Raw genomic sequence first — 19285 nt, 5'->3', positions numbered from 1 at the left:
CTCAGCTTCTGTGTTGTGGTGCATCAGTTACTTCACTTAAAGTTTGACTTCCCTCAAAACAGTAACTTAGGGCCGGCCCTGTGGCTTAGCGGTTAGCTGCGCGCGCTCCGCTACTGGCGGCCCGGGTTCGGATCCTGGGCGCGCACCAATGCACCGCTTCTCCGGCCGTGCTGAGGCCGCGTCCCACATACAGCAACTAGAAGGATGTGCAACTGTGACATACAACTATCTACCGGGGCTTTGGGGAAGCAAAAAAGGAGGAGGATTGGCAATAGATGTTAGCTCAGGGCTGGTCTTCCTCAGCAAAAAGAGGAGGATTAGCATGGATGTTAGCTCAGGGCTGATCTCCCTCACAAAAAAAAACCATTAACTTCATCAGGACTGTATTCTAGTAGGGGCTTTTGGTAGTAGAACTTGACTTCAGCTTTTTGGAAGACAAAGCTCCTTTCCCCTCTGTAACGGTGGGTTAGTAGTGAATCCATAACCCCTGAAGAGATTAGGGGCCTCGGCCTCCTCGCCTCCCTTCCCCTCCCGCAGAGGCTGAGCCTCTGGAGAATGGCTCACTGACCTCAAATCTTGGGCATTTTTATAGCATGATTCTCCCCCCAGTCCTCTACTCCTGCCAGATATCTACATATGCTCTGGGAATAGAAAGACTGGGAACTCTTTACTCAGAATCATACACAAAGCCAGTTTTGATGGAACTTTTCCCAGAGGAGAGATGCTTTTTATGTATTGTGGACACCTACCTAGGACTCTCACAGTCACCGATACCAGCTCAAGACAAGGTTGACATAAGGGAAGCCATGTTGTAGAAAAGAAACCCTCTTGTAACTTTTAATGACCTCTGACTAGCCCAACTGGATATGCACCCTCCAGGAGATGTAACCGCTCTGTAGATTTTACGACTCCTGCTTGTGCATGTACCTCCCAGCTGTGATGAGATGATAACTTTGTTCTTTTGAGTTCCTTAGGAATGTGATGACCCCCTTACAGAGAGTCTATGCTGATAGCCATCATCAATGAAACTGAAAGATCTGGTGTGGCGACTCCCAGTCTGTAACACCCGAGGGTTGACATTCCTAACCCCCTCCCCTATACCCCACAGGCCTATATAACTGCTGTAAGATTTTGTGCCCCCTTAAGATGGTTCTTTGAGACATTAGTCAGCCATCTTCCCCCTTGCTAGCAAGATGTGATAAACTGCCCTTTCTTTTCCACCATCTTGCCTCTTGATGATTGGCTTTTGTCTTGCAGTGAGCATCGTGCCCTTTGTGCTGTAACATGACTTTGAGTTTATCACTTTTCCAACAGCAGACAATCACTCCCATGCAGTTTAAGTGATTTATTGATGTCTCAGCTATGGTTGTTATGGTTTCAGGACATTTCAGCCATCAAGGTCTTTTAAGAAGCCCTTTTCCCTAGCAGAGGCGCCGTGCTACTTCATTCTGACTGACACTCTGTCCTCCTTAACCAGTATCGTTTTTCTTCAGCTCTTCCACTTTTGCAACATAGATCCTCATGGCGTCCATCTTGGACATCCCTTTGTTCTCGTTCCATGCCTCCCACTTGGCCTTGGCTTGCACGTCTGTGGCGGGCGGGGCAGGGATGTTGCAGTCGCCCTGGGTGGCCTGTTTGTAGAAGCTGTACACCAACAGTTTCTCTTGATCACTCACAGGTCCCTTCAACTGCTTGATAGCAGCACAGGCCATCTCAAACTCCACCTGGCACATTGCAGGAGCTGAGGCGGCGCCCCTCTGTCCTTTCTAGGTGGTATCTGGCGCTAGAAGCTGGAGGGGAGAGAGTTAAAAACGCTTGAGGCTGGTAGTTAAGTCTGGGAAGAAGGGAAAGGGAGAAAAGGAAACAGGGTAACGTGTGAGAAGCCCATAGGGTATGTGTGTGTGTGTTTTCTCAGAAATCAAATGTGTATTTTTATAAAGTACAGATTGCAAACTGGAGCCCATTAGACTGGATCTGCCCCCACAGTTGTTCTTGCTCGAATTTTCTGGGGAGGACAACCATTAACATTTCAAAGGAGTCTATGATGCCAGAAAAGAAGGAACTGCTGCTGCTGTCTGAAGGCCGAGCACTGGGGCGATTGTGGGCTGTGGGGCTAGGCGGCTCCGAGCCGGAGATGGGCAGACCCGCTGCGGGGGGCGAAGCCTCTCAGAGCATGGCGCGTCTATGCTGGTTGGGAGGCAGCCTGGGGAGGGGCATTCCGTCTGGGTGAACTGTGTGCGGGGGGATCCCGGGGATTACCGAGTAGGGGAGGATGCGGGGCCAGGGACGGAGCTAAAGGGTAGGATCGACCGGGACTCAAGAAGCAGGGCTAGGCAAGGGACTGGACAGATGCGTGGCTGAGCGGAGCACTGAAAGCAAGGCAGCCGGGCCTGGTGGCCTGGGTCGGGGCCAGACGTTTTGGGGGCGGGCAGGGACCGGGTAGAGGGAAGGGCGGGCCCGCCGCGGTGGCAGAGAGGCGCAGGCACCTGCCTGTCGGCTGGTTGGAGGCTTCGGGCCGATAGGGGGCGCTGCGGGCCCGGCGGCCTCGACGCCGCGGGCTCGTTGGTAGGACCGCGCGTGCGCGCCGAGCGGCGGCAGGACTGTGCGGACCGCGCGGAGCCCGAGCTGAGACTGGGGGCGGTGCCTGAGGCGCGGCCTATTGTCCCGCCCCCCGCGCTGCCCATTGTGCCGTGGCGCCTGCGCCGCGCTCGCGGCCTTGCGGGGGAGGGGCGCCCCGCGCCGCCGTTAGCGTCGCCGCCATGGACCTAGGTGGGTGTCCCGGCTGCCCGGTCCCGGGCCCGCCTGGGCCGCGTCCCGCGACGGGCGACTGGGGCGGTGCTGAGCCGGCCCGGGCCAAGGGGGACCTCCTGGTCGGGGGGATGTTGGAGGGTAGGGTGTCCTCGAAGAGCGGGGGTCGGGAGGCCGGGCTCTAGCCCGGGCCCCGCCGCTGCTTGGCCGGCCCCTCGCCCTCCGGGCCCCTTTCCACGCGAAAGGCCAAGCGGATGTGTAGTTAGATTTCCTGAAAGTGGACCGGACTCGAGGGCGCCCCGGGGAATCCCGGATGCCCTGGCGGTCTCATTTATTGAACGTCTACTGTGTGCTTCAGCAAGTGTCTTAGGCTCATGAGGCCCTCACTGATAAAACGTGGATGATGATAATGTAACCGCCTCACGGAGTTGAGGGGTTTTCGTGGAGATCACGTGTATACAGTGTCTGGGACGGCGCCTTGCGCGGAGCTAGCGATCATCAGACCAGCAGTTGTGGGGAGGGGTTGCAGCAGCCGTCGGGCACGTGCATCTTGACTCAGAATCCTCAGGCAAGGTCTGGGAGAAGGGAGCGGGGCGCTGGTATAAATCGGTGGCTCTTTGCCCAGCTTCCCACCCTGCTGGACAAGCTCTTAAGGGGATAAGACAGGCGGCTGTTCTGGGAGAGCTGGGGGAGGTACCCCAAGATGCGCCAGTAATAGTAGGCTGTGGAGAAGTGTTCCGGTCCCTGTCCCCAGACAGCTCTTCAGTGGTGGGACGGTAGAGCTGCAAGAGCCCTGCAGCTGTGGTGATTTCTGTCCCAGACCTACCGTTTTTAGTTGCGACATCCTGAGCAAATTGTTTCTGAGTCTCAGCGTTTCCATCTCTAAAACAGGAATAGTCCTCAAAAGGTTGATTTGAGGATTAGGAGAGATCTTACATGCATACCACCTAGCACAGTGCCTGACACGGAGTAACCACTTAATAAACATGATGAGTGGGCACTCACAAGCACCGGTTAACCAGCAGTGATAAAACACTTGGGATCTGCCCAGGGATAAACTGCTTCTGGGACTTATTCCTTCAAGTAGCACGTGTATGTACTTATGGATTATGTCTCTGGAAGCTAGGTGTTGGGGGAAACATCTCAGTTGAGCTGATAATGCAATAAAGTTAAATTTACAGAGTCATAAGGGAACATATATGAGGGCCCTGGGAGAGCAGCATGAGTCAGAAAGAAGGGCCAGAGCCCCTCAGCAACCTACCCCTCCCTGGGAATCTGCTTCGCCACTGGGAGCCAAGGTGGATTGCCTTCACTAGTGGTTGCATAGGAGGGCTGATCCCTTGGCCTTTTGCTGCTCCTGTAAATGGTCAAAGGGGCGGGATATTCTGTAGTCTCCTGGAATCTGGATTTTTTCTTACCTCCTGGGGTGTGAAAATGGGGAAGATGTATTCTTGGAGGCATGAGGGAGTGAGGAAGGGGTGGCATCTCTGGGTCCTGGGAATGGGAGTGGGGGTGGGGATGAGGAGTTAAGAATACTGAATAGTGGGCTGGCCTGGTGGCACAAGGGGTTAAGTGCGCGCGCCCCCCTGCCACGGCCCGGAGTTCGCTGGTTTGGATCCCGGGCGCACACCAATGCACCGCTTGGCAAGCCGTGCTGTGGTGGCGTCCCATATAAAGTGGAGGAAGATGGGCATGGGTGTTAGCCCAGAGCCAGTCTTCCTCAGCAAAAAGAGGAGGATTGGCAGATGTTAGCTCAGGGCCGATCTTCCTCACAAAAAAATAAAAATAAAGAATACTGAATAGTGAGCAGTGTTTGTGCTCTGATTTGGTTTCTGGGCCAACGGAAACAAACCTGAGAAATACCTGTGTCCTTTTTTGTTTCTGAGCTGGGGGAGGCAAAAGATAATGACAAGATTCTGGTCCTGCCAACAATAGAAAGGTTTGGGGAAAGCAATGTTCATTGAGCACCTAATTGGGCTCTTTGTAGCCTGACTCTTATCGTAGTTATAGCTTATTTAACCCTTGGCAGACCTGGCAGATGGGATTGGGAGCTAACAGTGAGCACCAACCCAGTGCCAAGGGTTTGACTAGTATAGAGCATTTGATCTTCACAGTCATAATATGAAGTCTGTATTATCCCCACATGCAGAAGGGAAGCTCAGAGAAGTCATCTGTCCAAGGTCACACTGCTTTTAAATGGCTGAGCTAGGATTTAAACCCATGTCTCATTAAACATCCCAAGATGCCTTCCTTGATAAGTCTGTGTCGATTCATGGCTCACTGAAGGAAGGACTTTTTTTTCTTAATCTAGTGCAGTATTTTTTTTTTGTATCTACCTCTTGGTTTCTACCAGAGAACCAGGGCCATGAGTAGCTTGTTCTCTTTGATGGAAAGAGCCGTGGGGTGAACTGTTTCCATGAAAGGCAGAACGTTTGAAATCTGTTTGCAAGACAAGGCTATAAGAGAAAAGTGCTTGTCTGATTGCTTCCGTTCCTCTCCTAGTCTGTATCCTTACTTAGAAGCTCAATTGTCACGTCCTGCAGTATGTACTTGGTGGCCCCTGTGGTTGGGTATTGTCTTTGTGCTATTCTCCTCTCTCTCTCGCTCACTCAGCCCTTCCTCCCCAGAGCCTCTGCTGATCCATCCTTTGCTGGAGGGCCTAGCCTCAGAGGTGGAGCTCTTCCTTTTCACTTGCTTTTCCTGCAGGATCTCTCTCACTTCCTTGGTTCCAGTGATCCCCTCTGGGCAGACACCTCTCTGAGTCACATTTCAGGGCTGACTTTCCTCATGAGTGTCAACCCCACATTTCCATTGCTGGAGGACGTCTCTACCTTAATGTTCTACCTCAGACTCCAAATAACCAAATCTGAACAGTGTTCCCTCCAAACCTGTTCTGATTCTCCTGCATTCCCTATTTCCAGTGGTACCTGTTGTCTTCCCAGTTCCAGGCTAGAGAACTGGGGAGTCCTTTTTATTCCTCAAGTTAAGTTCTTTTGACTCCAGCTCTGCAGTGCCTCTTAGAACCATCCCTTCTTCCCCCTCTCCCACTGATTTCATTTAGAACCCTTATCATCTCTAACCCTGATAATGACAGCCTACTAACTGCTGTCTCTCCCTCTAATCTCGGCTTACTATTCTGAAATTTTTTTCACCACACTCTATCTTATTTGGCTTCTCTCTGTGCAGGACCCTTGAATATCTGTGAAGAAATGACTATTCTGCATGGGGGCTTCTTGCTGGCCCAGCAGCTGTTCCGCCCCAAAGCACTGGCAGAATTGACAAAGTCTGACTGGGAGCGTGTTGGGCAGCCCATTGTGGAGGCCTTGAGGGAGATCTCCTCCACCGCAGCATGCTCCCAACCCTTCGCCTGGAAGAAGAAAGCTCTGATCATCATCTGGGCCAAGATTCTTCAGCCCTACCCCGTCAGCCCCTCTGACACTGAAACTTGGTGGCAGGAAGATGTGTTTTTCTCAGTAGGCAACATGATCCCTACCATCAATCACACGGTCCTTTTTGAGCTGCTCAAGTCCCTGGAAGCTTCTGGACTCTTTATCCAGCTCCTGATGGCCCTGCCCACCACCATCTGCCGTGCAGAACTAGAGCACTTTTTGGAGCACATGACGATTGACACTTCTTCAAAGGATGTGGCCTTTTTCCTCGATGTCTGGTGGGAAATGATGAAGCACAAGGGCAATCAGCAGGACCCCCTGCTCTCCCAGTTTCGGACAATGGCCCATAAGTACTTATCCTCTTCAGATGAGTTCTCCCATCCTCCAAAGAGGTTCAAGTCAGACCCAGATGTGTGTCCTACCATGCCCCTGTTGGCCATGCTGCTCACTGGGCTGAAGCAAATCCAAAATAGAATCCTGTGCCCTGGGATGAAGTGCTGTGCATTAGCCAACTTGGCTGACATGCTGACTGTGTTTGCACTGATGGAGGATGACCCCCAGGAAGTATCTGCAAGTGTGTATCTAGACAAACTGGCCACGGTGATCTCCGTGTGGAATTCAGACACGCAGAACCCATATCACCAACAGGCACTGGCAGAGAAGGTAAAGGAGGCAGAACGGGACGTCAGCCTGAGCTCGCTGGCCAAACTCCCGAGTGAGACGATTTTTGTGGGGTTTGAGTTCATGCGCAGCCTGCTACAGGAGTGGGGGGAGGAGCTGCAGGTCATGCTCAACAGCAGCCACGGGACGAGTTATGACAGCTATCGGCTGTGTGACAGTCTGACTTCCTTCAGCCAGAACTTGAAGCTCTACCTGAATACCACTGGCTTGTCCAAGGAGGAGAGGCAGGTGGTCTCTGAGCTGGCAGAGAGTGTTGAGGACTTCCTGAGGAAAACAAACAGGGTGCTGAAGAACAAGGGCTTCGAGAAGGACATCACTGCCTCGATTGCTATGGCCGTTATTGAGCAGAAGATGGACCGGCATATGGAAATGTGCTACATTTTTGCTTCTGAGAAGAAGTGGGCCTTCTCGGATGAGTGGCTGGCTTGCCTGGTTAATAACCGGGCTCTCTTCCGAGAGCCAGACTTGGTGTTAAAGCTGCTGGAAACAGTGATAGAAGTCAGCACGACAGACAGAGCCATCCCCGAATCTCAGCTCAAACAAGTGATCGACTTGATCCTGGAATGTTATGCAGACTTATCACTGCCAGATAAAAATAAAGTCCTCTCAGGTGTCCTGCTCTCCTGGGGGCGAAAGGGCCTCTCTGAGAAGTTGTTGGCTTACTTGGAGGGGTTTCAGGAAGACCTCAATACGACTTTTAACCAGCTCGCACAGAGTGCCTCTGAACAGGGCTTGGCTAAAGCTGTAGCTTCTGTGGCCCGCCTGGTAATACTGCACCCGGAGATGACAGTGAAGAAAATGTGCAGCATGGCTGTGGTCAATCTCGGCACCCATAAGTTCCTGGCTCAGATTCTCACCGCCTTCCCTGCCCTTAGGTTCACAGAAGAGCAAGGTCCAAATCCATCCATCACTTTCGTGGCATCATGCCTCAAAGAAACCGTCTGGACAAAGTTCTCTACACCCAAGGAAGAAAAGCAATTTTTGGAGCTCCTGAGCTGCCTGGGGAGTCCTGTGAAGCCCCAAGGGATTCCAGTCGCTGCTCTTCTTGAGCCAGATGAGGTGCTAAAGGAATTCGTCCTGCCTTTCTTGATGCTAGATGTCAGAGAGGTGGACCTCAGTCTGAAGATCTTCATCCAGACTCTTGAAGCGAATGCGTGCTTAGAGGAATACTGGCTCCAGACTTGTTCTCCATTCCCCCTCATCTTCAGCTTGTGCCAGCTCCTGGATTGCTTCAGCAAATACTGGCAGCTCCCCAAGGAGAAGCGGTGCCTCTCTTTGGATGGGAAGGATCTGGTGATCCATATTCTGGAGCTCCTCTGTGAGATTGTATTAGCTAATGCTGAGACCTTTTCCCCAGACACCTGGATCAAGTCCCTGTCCTGGCTCCACCGGAAGTTGGAGCAACTAGACTGGACTGTGGGCCTGAGACTGAAGAACTTCTTTGAAGGCCACTTCAAGTGTGAGGTGCCAGCCACACTTTTTGAGATCTGTAAGCTTTCTGAGGATGAGTGGACCTCCCAGGCCCACCCTGGGTATGGGCCAGGCACAGGGCTTCTTGCCTGGATGGAGTGCTGCTACATCTCCAGCAGCATCTCTGAGCAGATGCTCTCCCTCTTGGTGGTGGATGTGGGCAACCCTGAGGAGGTCAGATTGTTCAGCAAGGGCTTTCTGGTGGCCCTGGTGCAAGTCATGCCTTGGTGTAGCCCCCAGGAGTGGCAGTACCTTTACCAGGTGACCAGGAGACTATTGGAGAAACAGCTCCTGCATGTCCCTTATAGCCTGGAATATATTCAGTTTGTTCCTCTGCTCAATCTGAAGCCCTTTGCGCAGGAGCTCCAACTCTCCATACTCTTCCTGAGAGCTTTCCAGTTTCTCTGCAGCCGGAGTTGTCATAATTGGCTTCCTATGGAAGGCTGGAGCCATGTGGTCAAACTCCTCTGTAGCAGTCTGACCAACCTCCTGGACTCAGTTAGGTTAATACAGTCAGTTGGCCCACGGGCTCAAGGACAAGAACAGGACCTGACCCAGGAAACCCTATTTTTTTATACCCAGGTATTCTGTCATGTTCTGCACATCATGGCCATGCTCCACCAAGAGGTGTGTGAACCACTCTACGTTTTGGCCTTGGAAATCCTCACCTGCTATGAAACCCTGAGCAAGACCAACCCTTCTGTTAGCTCCTTGCTGCAGAAGGTGAATGAGCAGCGCTTCTTAAAGTCCATCGCTGAGAACGTTAGCCCCGAGGAGCGGCGCCAAACGCTGCTGCAGAAGATCAGCAACTTCTGACCTTTGTAGATCAGAAGACAGCTGGGCCTCAACTTGGTGGGGTCTGCCGGGGCTAGAGCTGAGAAACTTTTTGGTTAAGTGAGATTGTACACAAGCTGAAAAGTATATGGCAATGACAGTGTAAAGAAAATAGTTTCTTAGGTATTTGTAACATACAAATTATAATAAAAGTCTCTTGAGTTTCATCTTGTCTCTTTTGAGTCTTTCTTGTCAAGTCTAGGTTTAGATACACTCTGAAATTGGACTCAGCCAGAGTCTTAAAGATCGAGTCAGGCTGGGAGGAACATGTTCATAACTGGACTTCTCCACTCTAGAATTTGGCAAAGTCCAAAGGCGAAACCACCCAAATGAAAAAAATTACAAGGTATGTATGTGTGTTCTTCTGCACTGAAATCTTCTTCAAGAGCCATTCCGTGGTATCTTGGAAAGCGCAGCAACTAAGAAAAGAACTTTATTCTGCCACCAATTGGCCATGTGATTTGTGTGCCCTAAAGGCCCATACCACTGTAAAAAGAGAGGATTGGACCAAGAAAATTAAATGTCAGTGGGTAGATTAATGACCTCAAGAAAATGGTATCTTCTGAATTGAGGACTTCTGCCATACAGTCTTAACTCTATCCATTAGGTGGATCCAGAAGGGGCTCTGCTAAAACTAGGTCTGGTAAACACAGCAGAGATGTGTTTAAAGGATAGGTGTAATTATCTTCTGGCGGGGGTGGGTTGTTATAGTTTTGAAGAATGAGAGCAGGGAATGGTGTGTGCAGAAGCGTAAAAATGCAAATTAAAGGCGTCCAGGGTATATTACAGAACTATGAGAACCGGTTGGTGAGGTGTTTAATTTGGGAGGCAAGCAAGGGAAAAGGATATGCCCCGTCACCTTCATATCCATACCCTCATTCAAAATGGGGTATTATTCAGGTTCCCGCCCCCACCTCAAGTGGGCTGGCTCTGTGGCCTACCATTGGGTTTCCACCCTCCCAACTCCTAATTGGGATTCACCTAGGAAGAGAAGAAAGGGCCTAAAGTTATTCGACGACTGGGCTTGAACTCTAGGACCCTGCAGTGTATTCTTGGACCCATGAATTGCAGAAACATGTTAGGCTAAGGTATGAGCTAGGCCCTACTGGAGGCTGAAAGCATTAACACATCCTCCTCCCCCCACATCCTACTTCTGCCACTTGCGTGGACATGAACACAGACCAGAAACAATAGCACAGCAGCCAGTCAAGTCACAGGATGGGTCTCACAGGAAGTTGCTGTTGATGTATTTCACAAAGGAGGATAAGTTGGGAAATATTAGTGCAGTTTAATCACCACAGGGATGATTTATAAAGATATACTGATAGTAAACAAAACAGTAAAAAACATTACAGCACTTTAGGTTTTTTAAATGGCACCCATTAAAGACTGAAATAGTCAAAATTTGAGACACTGTTACATATTCGGTACTTTAAAAGTTCATGGACGACAATGAATTAAAAGACACTTTAAAAAAATCTAGTCTTTCACTGCCACTTGAAAAAAAGCTTCATGGTAGCACAGTTTCTAAAACCCATCCTAGTTGATAAGGAATGATTAGTGTTGGCACCAGAGGATCCTATTTGCAAATGGCGGGTGAAGGAGTCAGTCCACAGGATGCATTTTGGCCAGGGCTGTCTTGGACTATTGCTCTCCAGCCTCTGGCTAGAGGGCGGTACACTCACATAGGAAGAGGCTTTGTACCATAAGCTCTGGCTTATCAGGAGGCAGTCTAGACAAGCCATCTCGTGGTTTGGAATACAGAAGTCCATTTCTACTTCAGGACAGTGTCAAAGAGTGGGGTTACCCAGTAAATAGCTCAGTAGCCATCATTTCACTTAACCCCTATAGTTTTTAATAAGAGCATCCTGTGCGTGTGGATATGGGGAAACCTGGGCTTGAGGGGACATGTTAAAAAGGGGGTGGTATTTGTGTTTACAACAAGCTCACAAGTTTGACACGGGTCTTCACCAAGTCAGCCTGCAAAGGTGCTGACCTGTTGGCCTTCCTACCTACTCAAGTGCTTCAGGTTCCCATCCCTGCCTCCTACCCACCCCTGCCAGTGAGACTTCTGATCGGAAGTCATTAGACATGAGAATTCAATGTTGGCACACGGATGAAAGGATGAGGCAAAGGACCAATGGGTTATCTAGTAAACAATAAGAAACTACCTACCCACAACAATTTTCCCAGGCCAACATCACAAGAAATTATTGCAAGAACCAAGTCATCATTTGCTTCTGCTGGCCCAGTATATGTGGATACTGCCCTGAGTGGTTGGAAAGATGGGTAGCCGCCGATATTAGGGCCAGGCGGGTGCCCAAGTACTTCTCGCCCTGGTCCACCTATCTCCACACCCCATGCTTCTACCTCCCAGAGCCCTTGAGATAAGACCCAAGGAAGGATCCTTGGGCTTGCATTAAAACCACCTTGCTGCCAATGGAGGTCTGACAGGACCTGATCGTTGTTACCAAAAAAAAAAGTGCTTTTGCAAAAGGGGCAGGTTAGAAGAGGGAGGTAATATGAATAATCTTTAGAAAAACTCAAACCCATCTGCTTATCAATACCCAAAAGGCTGAGGCCACCCAGGGCACAATTTGGTCCACGGAATACTGAGTGGAGGAGGCAGCTAGCATGAGGAAGCACCCTCCTGCCTGACTCCTGGGAGCAATTAACCATCCTTTTTGGCTAGGGGAGTGTCAAAGAGCCGGGCTGCCTTCTTGCACAGCAGAGAGAACCAGTAGATCTGGGGAGCGATGAGGAAGGCATTGGCCACGTTGCAGTAGAAAGGGATATGGAAGGGCGTTTGGAGCAGGCTGAGTCCCTGCTGTCGGCCATAGGACCAGTACATGAAGGGGAAGAGAAGGATCCGACAGGAGAGGAAGGTCGTCAGTGTGAGGATCCCGTTTACCTTGTAAAGAAGGGTGTGCTGCTGCTTTAGCTGTAAAAGAGGAGGGAAGGGGAATGCAGGGTCACCAAGAGGTTGGGCCTTCAGGGAATGACTAGCCCAAGGCCCACAACAGTAAAAGCCAACATCTAGTTTTCTGACACTTGTAGAAAAGATGATTGAGCACTGCTGTATTTATATATGCCTATAGCCCCGTAGTTTTTCCAATAGTGATGTTGAATTGGGCCTAAGCCACCCCGCTGACAGGAGCACAGGAACACTGGTTTAAAAAAAACAAATCTGGGGGCTGGCCCGGTGGCGCAAGCTGTTAAGTGCACGTGCTCTGCTGTGGCGGCCCGGGGTTCGCCGGTTTGGATCTGTGGCACGCACCGACGGCCTGCTTGTCAGGCCATGCTGTGGTGGCGTCCCATATAAAGTGGAGGAAGATGGGCATGGATGTTAGCCCACGGTCAGTCTTCCTCAGCCAAAAGAGGAGGATTGGCAGATATTAGCTAAGGGCCGATCTTCCTCACAAAAAAAAAAATCTCTGTGGCCAGAAAAATACTTAAAAAGCTATATCAAGTTTGAATCAAATGTACAATTTCATTCCCACTGGCTCAGATGACCAACTGACCTTTAAGTCTGTTCAAGGATCTCCCATCCCACTATTCCAAGCACTAAGGGATTCTCCAGACCCCACAATCTACCAAGAAAAGCAGAGTCCATTCCCTCCGCACTATTTCTGCCATTTCTTTCATACATGCCTGAATCAGAACTCGGCCCAGCGACACAAACGGAGTGCTCAGTTCTGCCGTGAAGATGCAGCCAACAAAGAAGTCCCCAAGGTCTCCCCTAAGCTTCTGCAGATGAGAAGAGGAAAAGGGGAAATAAGAAATGGAAGTTGAGGAACCACTGGAAGGAAAACTCTAACTAGGGCTATTGAAAAGGGTAACCCTAAGAGACCACGAAGGGAAAGGAAATGCTAAATGGGCAAGTGTAGACCCCATTAATACTCTGCTGCTTCCAGAGCAACAGCACCTTGATGGCTGAATCCAGAGCATCCAGAGGCAACTTCAGATCGGCTGATTGCATCACACACCAAGCTTTCTCTGAATTTCAACATTAGCCGGAAGGAACCCTACAGCCTACTTTTGGGTATCTAACTTAGTCATGCCAAAGGCACTTAGCCAAGTCAGTTCAACAAAATATGTGCCAGGCCCTGTGCTAGATGTTAGGCTCCCAAAGCAATCAAGAGAGACTTCGTACAGAGTATAACACACTCTGCCTCTCCTTTTTTCTTTTCAAGAAGGCAGTACAGCACAGTAGGCTAGCAGCTCTGTCACTTAGTACCACTGAGGGACAGAAACTCTTAAGAGCCCCAGTTTCTTCATCTATGGTACAGGGCTAACAATTGTTCACTATTCCTGATAATTTCTAATTATCAGTAGAAAGCTGTGAGCTCTTAAATCAAGTGCCTGCACCTGGTAGGCACACAGGACTTACCAGTTTCCTCTCTGCACTCCCATTTCTCTTCCTTGCTGGGTGGGTTTTTAATGGGAAAAATGGATCTGGGGAGAAATTATGAGGCTATTTGCTTTGAGAGTCTGTGCTTTTGTGACATCAAAATAATGCATACAGTACTCTCTGGCACTGCTGGAGCAAGTAACTAGTTGACTGAGCTCCTCTCATTTTTTAAAAACAATTTTTATCTTGTTTTATATTGTGTGAACTAAAGACAGAACCTTTGACAAATGCTAGGGAATCACAGAGGGCTGGGGGATTGCTGGAAGGAGGATCACGAACATTTCAGATTTGATTCTTTTCTACATGATTGGCCTGGGGATTTAACTGCGGAAGCAGCTGGCACGATAGTGGGAGCTGTAGGAAAGGGAAGGAAAAGAAGGGCAATCCTGACTCCCAAGTAATGGTCAAGATACCCAGTTCAACAGGAGAAACGAGTGACCAAGGCTGCTGGTGGCTGTCCTGGGAGGCCATACCTGTGCAACGGGGACAAGGACAAACAGAATGACTGCATGGTGCGTGATCATGAGGCGGTTTTTACTTAGGAAGTTTTGAAAAGTGGTGAGAGAGTGTCTGCGGTTCTGGTCTCTGGTTCGGTACCATTCACAGAGGTACATGGCGTAGGTGTCATAGATCATGTATGGAACCAAAAACCAGGCATATTCTCGGGCAAGCCAGTGCCTGAAAGAAAGCATATGAATGGTCCATGAAATAATTATGGATATCAATTATGAACGCTCAAAGCCAACCTCTTCTCAAACACAGTCCCTTCAGCTCTGTACTTAATCAGCTGTTTTTACTCCAAATACTTTACCATGAAGATGCTGAAACTAATAAGTAAGGAGAATGAGCAACTTTCTCTGAATTACAGGGAAAATTTGTAAGTGTCAAAGGCAGAAAGCAGGAATTCACTCAGCACCACATGTGTAGGTGACTAGTTGTCCTATTTGCCTGATTTAGCTACTCATTTGTAATGGATTTTCCAGCATTTTGTGATATAACCTGACTTTGATATTGATACCTCTACCAATGATTCAACAGCTCCACCAAAAAACTGGTTTGGAAGGTGTCCCAAACCCCATATTTCCAGTTTAACTCCACTCAGTTGCTCAATAGTTGGGAGCGTCCTCTTGCATCTGCTTGCAACCCCACTCTCAGGAGTTTCTGGGGAGCAAACCTGGCCATTTTCTTTACCATTCTGTGGCTTATCCCAATTCTACTCATTACGAAAAATATGTCTGGAAATGAGCGCAGAGCTCAAGGACTACCTTACAGCAGTCAGATACCAGAAGAGAAGCTGGGACAAAAGACAGTGCTCCCATTTACTTGTCCAAAGGGATGGAATCAATATTTGCTGAGTCGAAATGACAGTTTATCACTGTCAGAGAACAGATTAGAAGGAAACTCTATAATTTATACAATTTTGTTCCCGAATGATAAATCATAATTCTAAAGAAAATTTATGTGAAAAAAAATCTGAAATGAAATCATCTACTATGCTGGGAAGGATTAGATTCACTGTCAGCAAATTTTTATTGAGTACCCATGTGTTAGGAAGAAGAAACACTTTAGTTTTATGGTTCTCAAACTACCTGAACATCAGAATCACCTGCAGTGTTTGTCAAGGGCTCCACTCCCCAGAGACTATAAATGGTATGCCTAGGACCCTCAAATCCGTATTTTTAATTTTGTCTCAGATGACTTCCTAAGGAGCCAATCCACTAAACTGCAACATTGGGAATATTTTCTATAAAGGGTGCCATTCAAGTTTCTGTCCCTGAATGAGTCCACACTTACCACAGCATAACTAAATAATGAATAAACAATGAAATAGGCAAACAAGTAATGGCAAATATACAGGCAGGTGAATTAATTAGCCAAGTTCCATTTCAGCAAAAAAGATGCAATACTTATTCTACTACCCATCTATGTCTCCATTGCTTTCTTGAAGCAATTCCAAGTAAAATAACTATAAACAGCTACTAAAAGCTCGGCTGAAATAAGACTGGCCTCTCCCCTTGAGTGGAGCCTAGGGTTCTAATATTTTGCACCCACTACCAATTCAGTAAGATCTGAAATTGTGATTGTTAGGTAGCATTCTCTGAAGATTTATTAGCAAGAGATCTGGATTATAATCTTAACTACTACTAGCCTGGAACTTAGCTTTCTTTATAAAATGAAGATGATAATCTTTGTCTTACTTCTCTGACAAAGTTATTGTGAAGATTAAAAATCTAAAAGTGTGAAAGTCCTTTTAAATGTAAAAAGTACCATCCAAATATAAGTGCTTAAATTGAGAAAACTGCCTAGCGCTGTGACTCTTACGGACTGAACCTTTTTTAGGGATCTGGACCTCTTTAAGAATCTGATGAAATCCTTGGCCCCACAACACATTCTGCATATAATTCGGGGGGATTTGTAGATACTCTCTCCTATCTACAGACAATATATATGAAGGCATAAAATGAAAAGGCATATAATAGAAAAATATTTGGGTATACAGTATATGAGCCCCCAAAGACTTTTTTTTTAGATCACCTAGGTGCCTCTAGAGCACCCTCGTACATCCACATAAAGGTGGAGGGCACAGAAACGTGGTGTCTGTCTCCAGTTTGCAAGCAGAGAATTTAAGGCATAAAGATACACAAAAGGAGGAACCTGAAAACCAAACTCAGGTTTTCTGCTATGCTCAAGCCACTAAAACACATGGCTTCTGAGGGGAAAACACAACAATGGTGCTATAGAACTGAAAGTTACTGGTGTGCAAACATCTTTTTCTGAACTGCGTAGTGGTTGTCTGCTGCTTGCCCTCATGTCAGCTAGAGCTAGTGCTGTGGGGTTGCATTTGTCTTAGTTTCATCTTTGCAGAGGAGTCTGGTTTCTTTTTGTTTTTTTAATTTTATTTATTTATTTTTTCCCCCAAAGCCCCAGTAGATAGTTGTATGTCATAGCTGAACATCCTTCTAGTTGCTGTATGTGGGACGCGGCCACAGCATGGCCGGAGAAGCAGTGCGTCGGTGCGTGCCCGGGATCCAAACCCGGGCCACCAGTAGCGGAGTGCGCGCACTTAACCGCTAAGCCACGGGGCTGGCCCTAGGAGTCTGGTTTCAAGTTTGATCTGACAAACTGGGGGCAGTGAAGGAGCTTGCTGCATGATCAGAAAATACTCAATTAAAATAAAAATTGAGCCCAGCCAAGCAAATGCTGTTAGCCTTTGGTGTATGCAATCAAGGTCACTTGACCTATCTTCTCTCAGCATCTATAATTCATCACCAATAACTGGTTTTGTCTAAAAAGAGGCATAAGACGAAAAGCACAAACATCATGACAGCTGGATTAAGCCTAGGTAAGATCCCGACACTAAACTTGCAGGTCACAGCGAGATAGATGCCCTGCTCAGGCTCCTTGCCCATTCCAGTCAGGGAGAAACGCAGGTGAAAAGCAGGACACTTTGCAAAGTCAACAGGAGAAAAGGATCAGGAAAGGCTGCTAGACCTTCCCTGCACATTTGATGATCGCTCTTCAACTTCACTGAGAGAAAGTAAGGATGGTTCTAGGGAGACAAGTGATAAGAATGGCTTGAAAAAAAGCACCACCATTGCGAGGTCTAAATACTATACAAAGTAGACCACTCTGGTCTTGATGATTTGTTTTACTAGAGGCACATTTCCTGACCTACCTCTCCACTGAGCTCTAACACACATACAAGTCAGTTTTCTGAAAGCACCAGAAACCTCTTCATTGCTTTTAGCAAATCCAGAGGGAAGACAAGAGCAGCATTTGTAAGGAAAGGGGTGGTGGATTTGTTCCTTTCCATAGAAGGGCTCTGCTAACCACACTGGACATATCTTGGCCAATGAATGCTCCAGAGCAGGACCCCAGTGAGATCATTTCAAAGAACCAGAAGCCATACTCCTACTTCTGAATAATTTTCACACGTATCTATCTCATAAAGAACCTGGATCAGTGGACCACGCTGTCCTCTAACACCTTAAATCAGCCTTAAACTCTGCCATTTTCTAGCATTTCTTCAGTTTACTTTCTCCTAAGCTGGCGATGCTGGAAGAGGTAAGGAGAGGAGGAGGGAAGTAATTAGGATGCCCAAGTTTTCCCATTAATCAGCCACCTAACAGCATGTGTCGATAAAGAACTAGTGCCTGTGAGCCACTACAATGTGGAAACTTTGAACAAGTTCAGCGCTGTTATTTGTGCTCCTTTCACCTGGCATTGGATGTTACCTGTCGGTTATCACGTCGCTACAGGAGCGGATGATGATGATCCCCGACCCGGTGGCCAACACAGCCTGCACTGAAGAAACCAGCCTAACGTGCGGCAGAAAAGAAAAAGGGGGACGGGGGGGGGAAGCTTGGTCAATCCAGTTCCGCGGATAGTATAAAGCCAAAATCTCCAACCTGACCTGCCCCTAGGCTGCCAGCGCGGTGAGGAAAATGTTAGGGCCGCCGCCGCGCTCCCGATCCCCAAAGCAGCTGGCAGATGTCGGTAGCAGGCTTCCCTCCCCATCTTGACCAGCGTGGGCAGCCCTCCACCCTTCTCTCTCCCTCCAGGGCAGGGCGCAGAGGGTCTTCGGGGAGCTCTGGCCAGCGCCACAGACGGGCAAGGACCAGGGAGGCAGCCCCCTCGCTTCCTGTCGCCCCCCTTTTCCGCCCTCAGCTCGGCGCAGGGGCGGGCGCAACCGGGTCGGGTGGCCGTATAGCCTGCGAGCGGCCGGGTGGGGCGGCCGGCGCCCGGCCTCGCCCCGTACCTGGTGCTGATCATCACGCAGTCGGTGTCGGTCCATTCGGGCCGCGCGCGGCGCAGCCCCCAGCTGCAGAGCGCGAAGAGCCCCGGGAAGAAGAGTGAGCCCCAGGCCAGCGTCAGCAGCATGGGTGCGCGGGGGTCGGCCGCCTCGCTCGGCGCCCAGGGCGTGGCACAGGTTGGCTCCGCGCGGCTCCGAGACTGGCGCGGCCCGCCCGCCCCTATTTCTATCCTCCACCCTCCACCCTCCACCCCCGCCCCGGCCCCGGCCCGCCGCGACTCCGGCAGCCGCCGGGCGCTGGCCCCGAGCCCGCAGCGCCACTCTCCGCGTGACCAGGCCGGCGGCCGCGATAGGCGCGGGCCGGCCAGGCGGGGCGGGGTCTCGCCGCCGCCGCCCCTGGGACCGGAGGCTTGCCCGGGTTCCCCCGGCCGGCCGGCGAGTGTGTGAGCGGCGGCGGCGAGCTGCTGCCAGGCCTGGAGCCGTGGCGCGCGCGGTCGAATGGGTTCCGAGTGCGCGGACGCTGCGCCCCGGAGAAGCGGCGCGCGAGTGGCCGCCGCCCGGCAGAGCCAGTGGCGGGAAGGGCCGAGGCTCTCGGGGCTTCTGTTCCGTCACCGCAAACGCCTCCCCCTCCCTCGGGGACCAGCCTGGCAGACGAGATGCCCCGCACCTGCCCCCAGCCCTCCTCTCCTCCCCAGCCCCGGGAGAAGGGGCAAGGAGGGGAGGGCCCCGAGAAAGCCAGGTAGGAAAATGCACTTGATCGAGATTCCCTACCACCAAGGTGGGGCGAGCCCTCCGGGCAGGGCGCGGTGGGCATCTCTCTTTGCGGGAAGAAAGGAGAGGGCAGGTAGGCTTTTGGCCATCGGCCCACCTGGCTTATTTACCAAGCACACTTGCTTCCAATTAGAAGTCTTAAGGAAACGGGGCCTTTCTGCAGGCCAGAGATGGCTTTTCTATGTCCTGCCAACTGCTGCAATTTCTCCCAGAGGGGGATCGCTCTGA

The 19285-nt window shown here is 50.0% G+C and overlaps 3 protein-coding genes across 5 annotated transcripts; 1 reads left to right on the top strand and 2 right to left on the bottom strand.

The window, feature by feature from the left end:
• Nucleotides 1–1124: 1124 nt before the first annotated feature.
• LOC101407171 (diazepam-binding inhibitor-like 5) lies at nucleotides 1125–12848 on the bottom strand. The gene is made up of 3 exons (XM_087440679.1): nucleotides 12774–12848; nucleotides 12034–12063; nucleotides 1125–1790 (listed from the first exon to the last, which is right to left on the bottom strand). The coding sequence occupies exon 3, from the start codon at nucleotides 1731–1733 to the stop codon at nucleotides 1470–1472; it is 264 nt and encodes an 87-aa protein (XP_087296805.1). The 5' UTR covers nucleotides 1734–1790; nucleotides 12034–12063; nucleotides 12774–12848; the 3' UTR covers nucleotides 1125–1469.
• Nucleotides 2700–9289, top strand: GEMIN4 (gem nuclear organelle associated protein 4). Its single transcript, XM_004433329.3, has 2 exons — nucleotides 2700–2769; nucleotides 5935–9289. The coding sequence occupies exons 1-2, from the start codon at nucleotides 2760–2762 to the stop codon at nucleotides 9102–9104; spliced, it is 3180 nt and encodes a 1059-aa protein (XP_004433386.1). The 5' UTR covers nucleotides 2700–2759; the 3' UTR covers nucleotides 9105–9289.
• On the bottom strand, nucleotides 10353–18496 carry TLCD3A (TLC domain containing 3A). 3 transcript variants are annotated; one of them, XM_087440677.1, is made up of 5 exons: nucleotides 18293–18491; nucleotides 17769–17852; nucleotides 14007–14211; nucleotides 12710–12869; nucleotides 10353–12057 (listed from the first exon to the last, which is right to left on the bottom strand). In XM_087440677.1, the coding sequence occupies exons 1-5, from the start codon at nucleotides 18412–18414 to the stop codon at nucleotides 11822–11824; spliced, it is 807 nt and encodes a 268-aa protein (XP_087296803.1). In that variant the 5' UTR covers nucleotides 18415–18491; the 3' UTR covers nucleotides 10353–11821. The 3 variants fall into 3 exon arrangements, with proteins under 3 accessions (XP_087296803.1, XP_004433387.1, XP_087296804.1); XM_004433330.3 differs by having other exon boundaries at nucleotides 10353–12063; nucleotides 12774–12869; nucleotides 18293–18487; XM_087440678.1 differs by lacking the exons at nucleotides 10353–12057; nucleotides 14007–14211 and having other exon boundaries at nucleotides 12812–12869; nucleotides 18293–18496.
• Nucleotides 18497–19285: the final 789 nt, after the last annotated feature.

Source organism: Ceratotherium simum, chromosome 16, assembly GCF_057802395.1.
Source record: "Ceratotherium simum simum isolate JZ-2026a chromosome 16, ASM5780239v1, whole genome shotgun sequence".
In the NCBI taxonomy this organism is placed as follows: domain Eukaryota; kingdom Metazoa; phylum Chordata; class Mammalia; order Perissodactyla; family Rhinocerotidae; genus Ceratotherium; species Ceratotherium simum.
This window is presented reverse-complemented; position numbering and strand designations above follow the sequence as displayed.

Coding starts and splice junctions, on each gene's coding strand:
- LOC101407171 (XM_087440679.1), bottom strand. CDS start 1,733: ATGTGCCAGGTGGAGTTTGAGATGGCCTGTGCTGCTATCAAGCAGTTG.
- TLCD3A (XM_087440677.1), bottom strand. CDS start 18,414: ATGCTGCTGACGCTGGCCTGGGGCTCACTCTTCTTCCCGGGGCTCTTC. Junction 17,853..18,292: donor TGCGTGATGATCAGCACCAG/GTACGGGGCGAG, acceptor GCCGCACGTTAG/GCTGGTTTCTTCAGTGCAGG. Junction 12,870..14,006: donor TCCTTGTCCCCGTTGCACAG/GTATGGCCTCCC, acceptor TCTCATCTGCAG/AAGCTTAGGGGAGACCTTGG.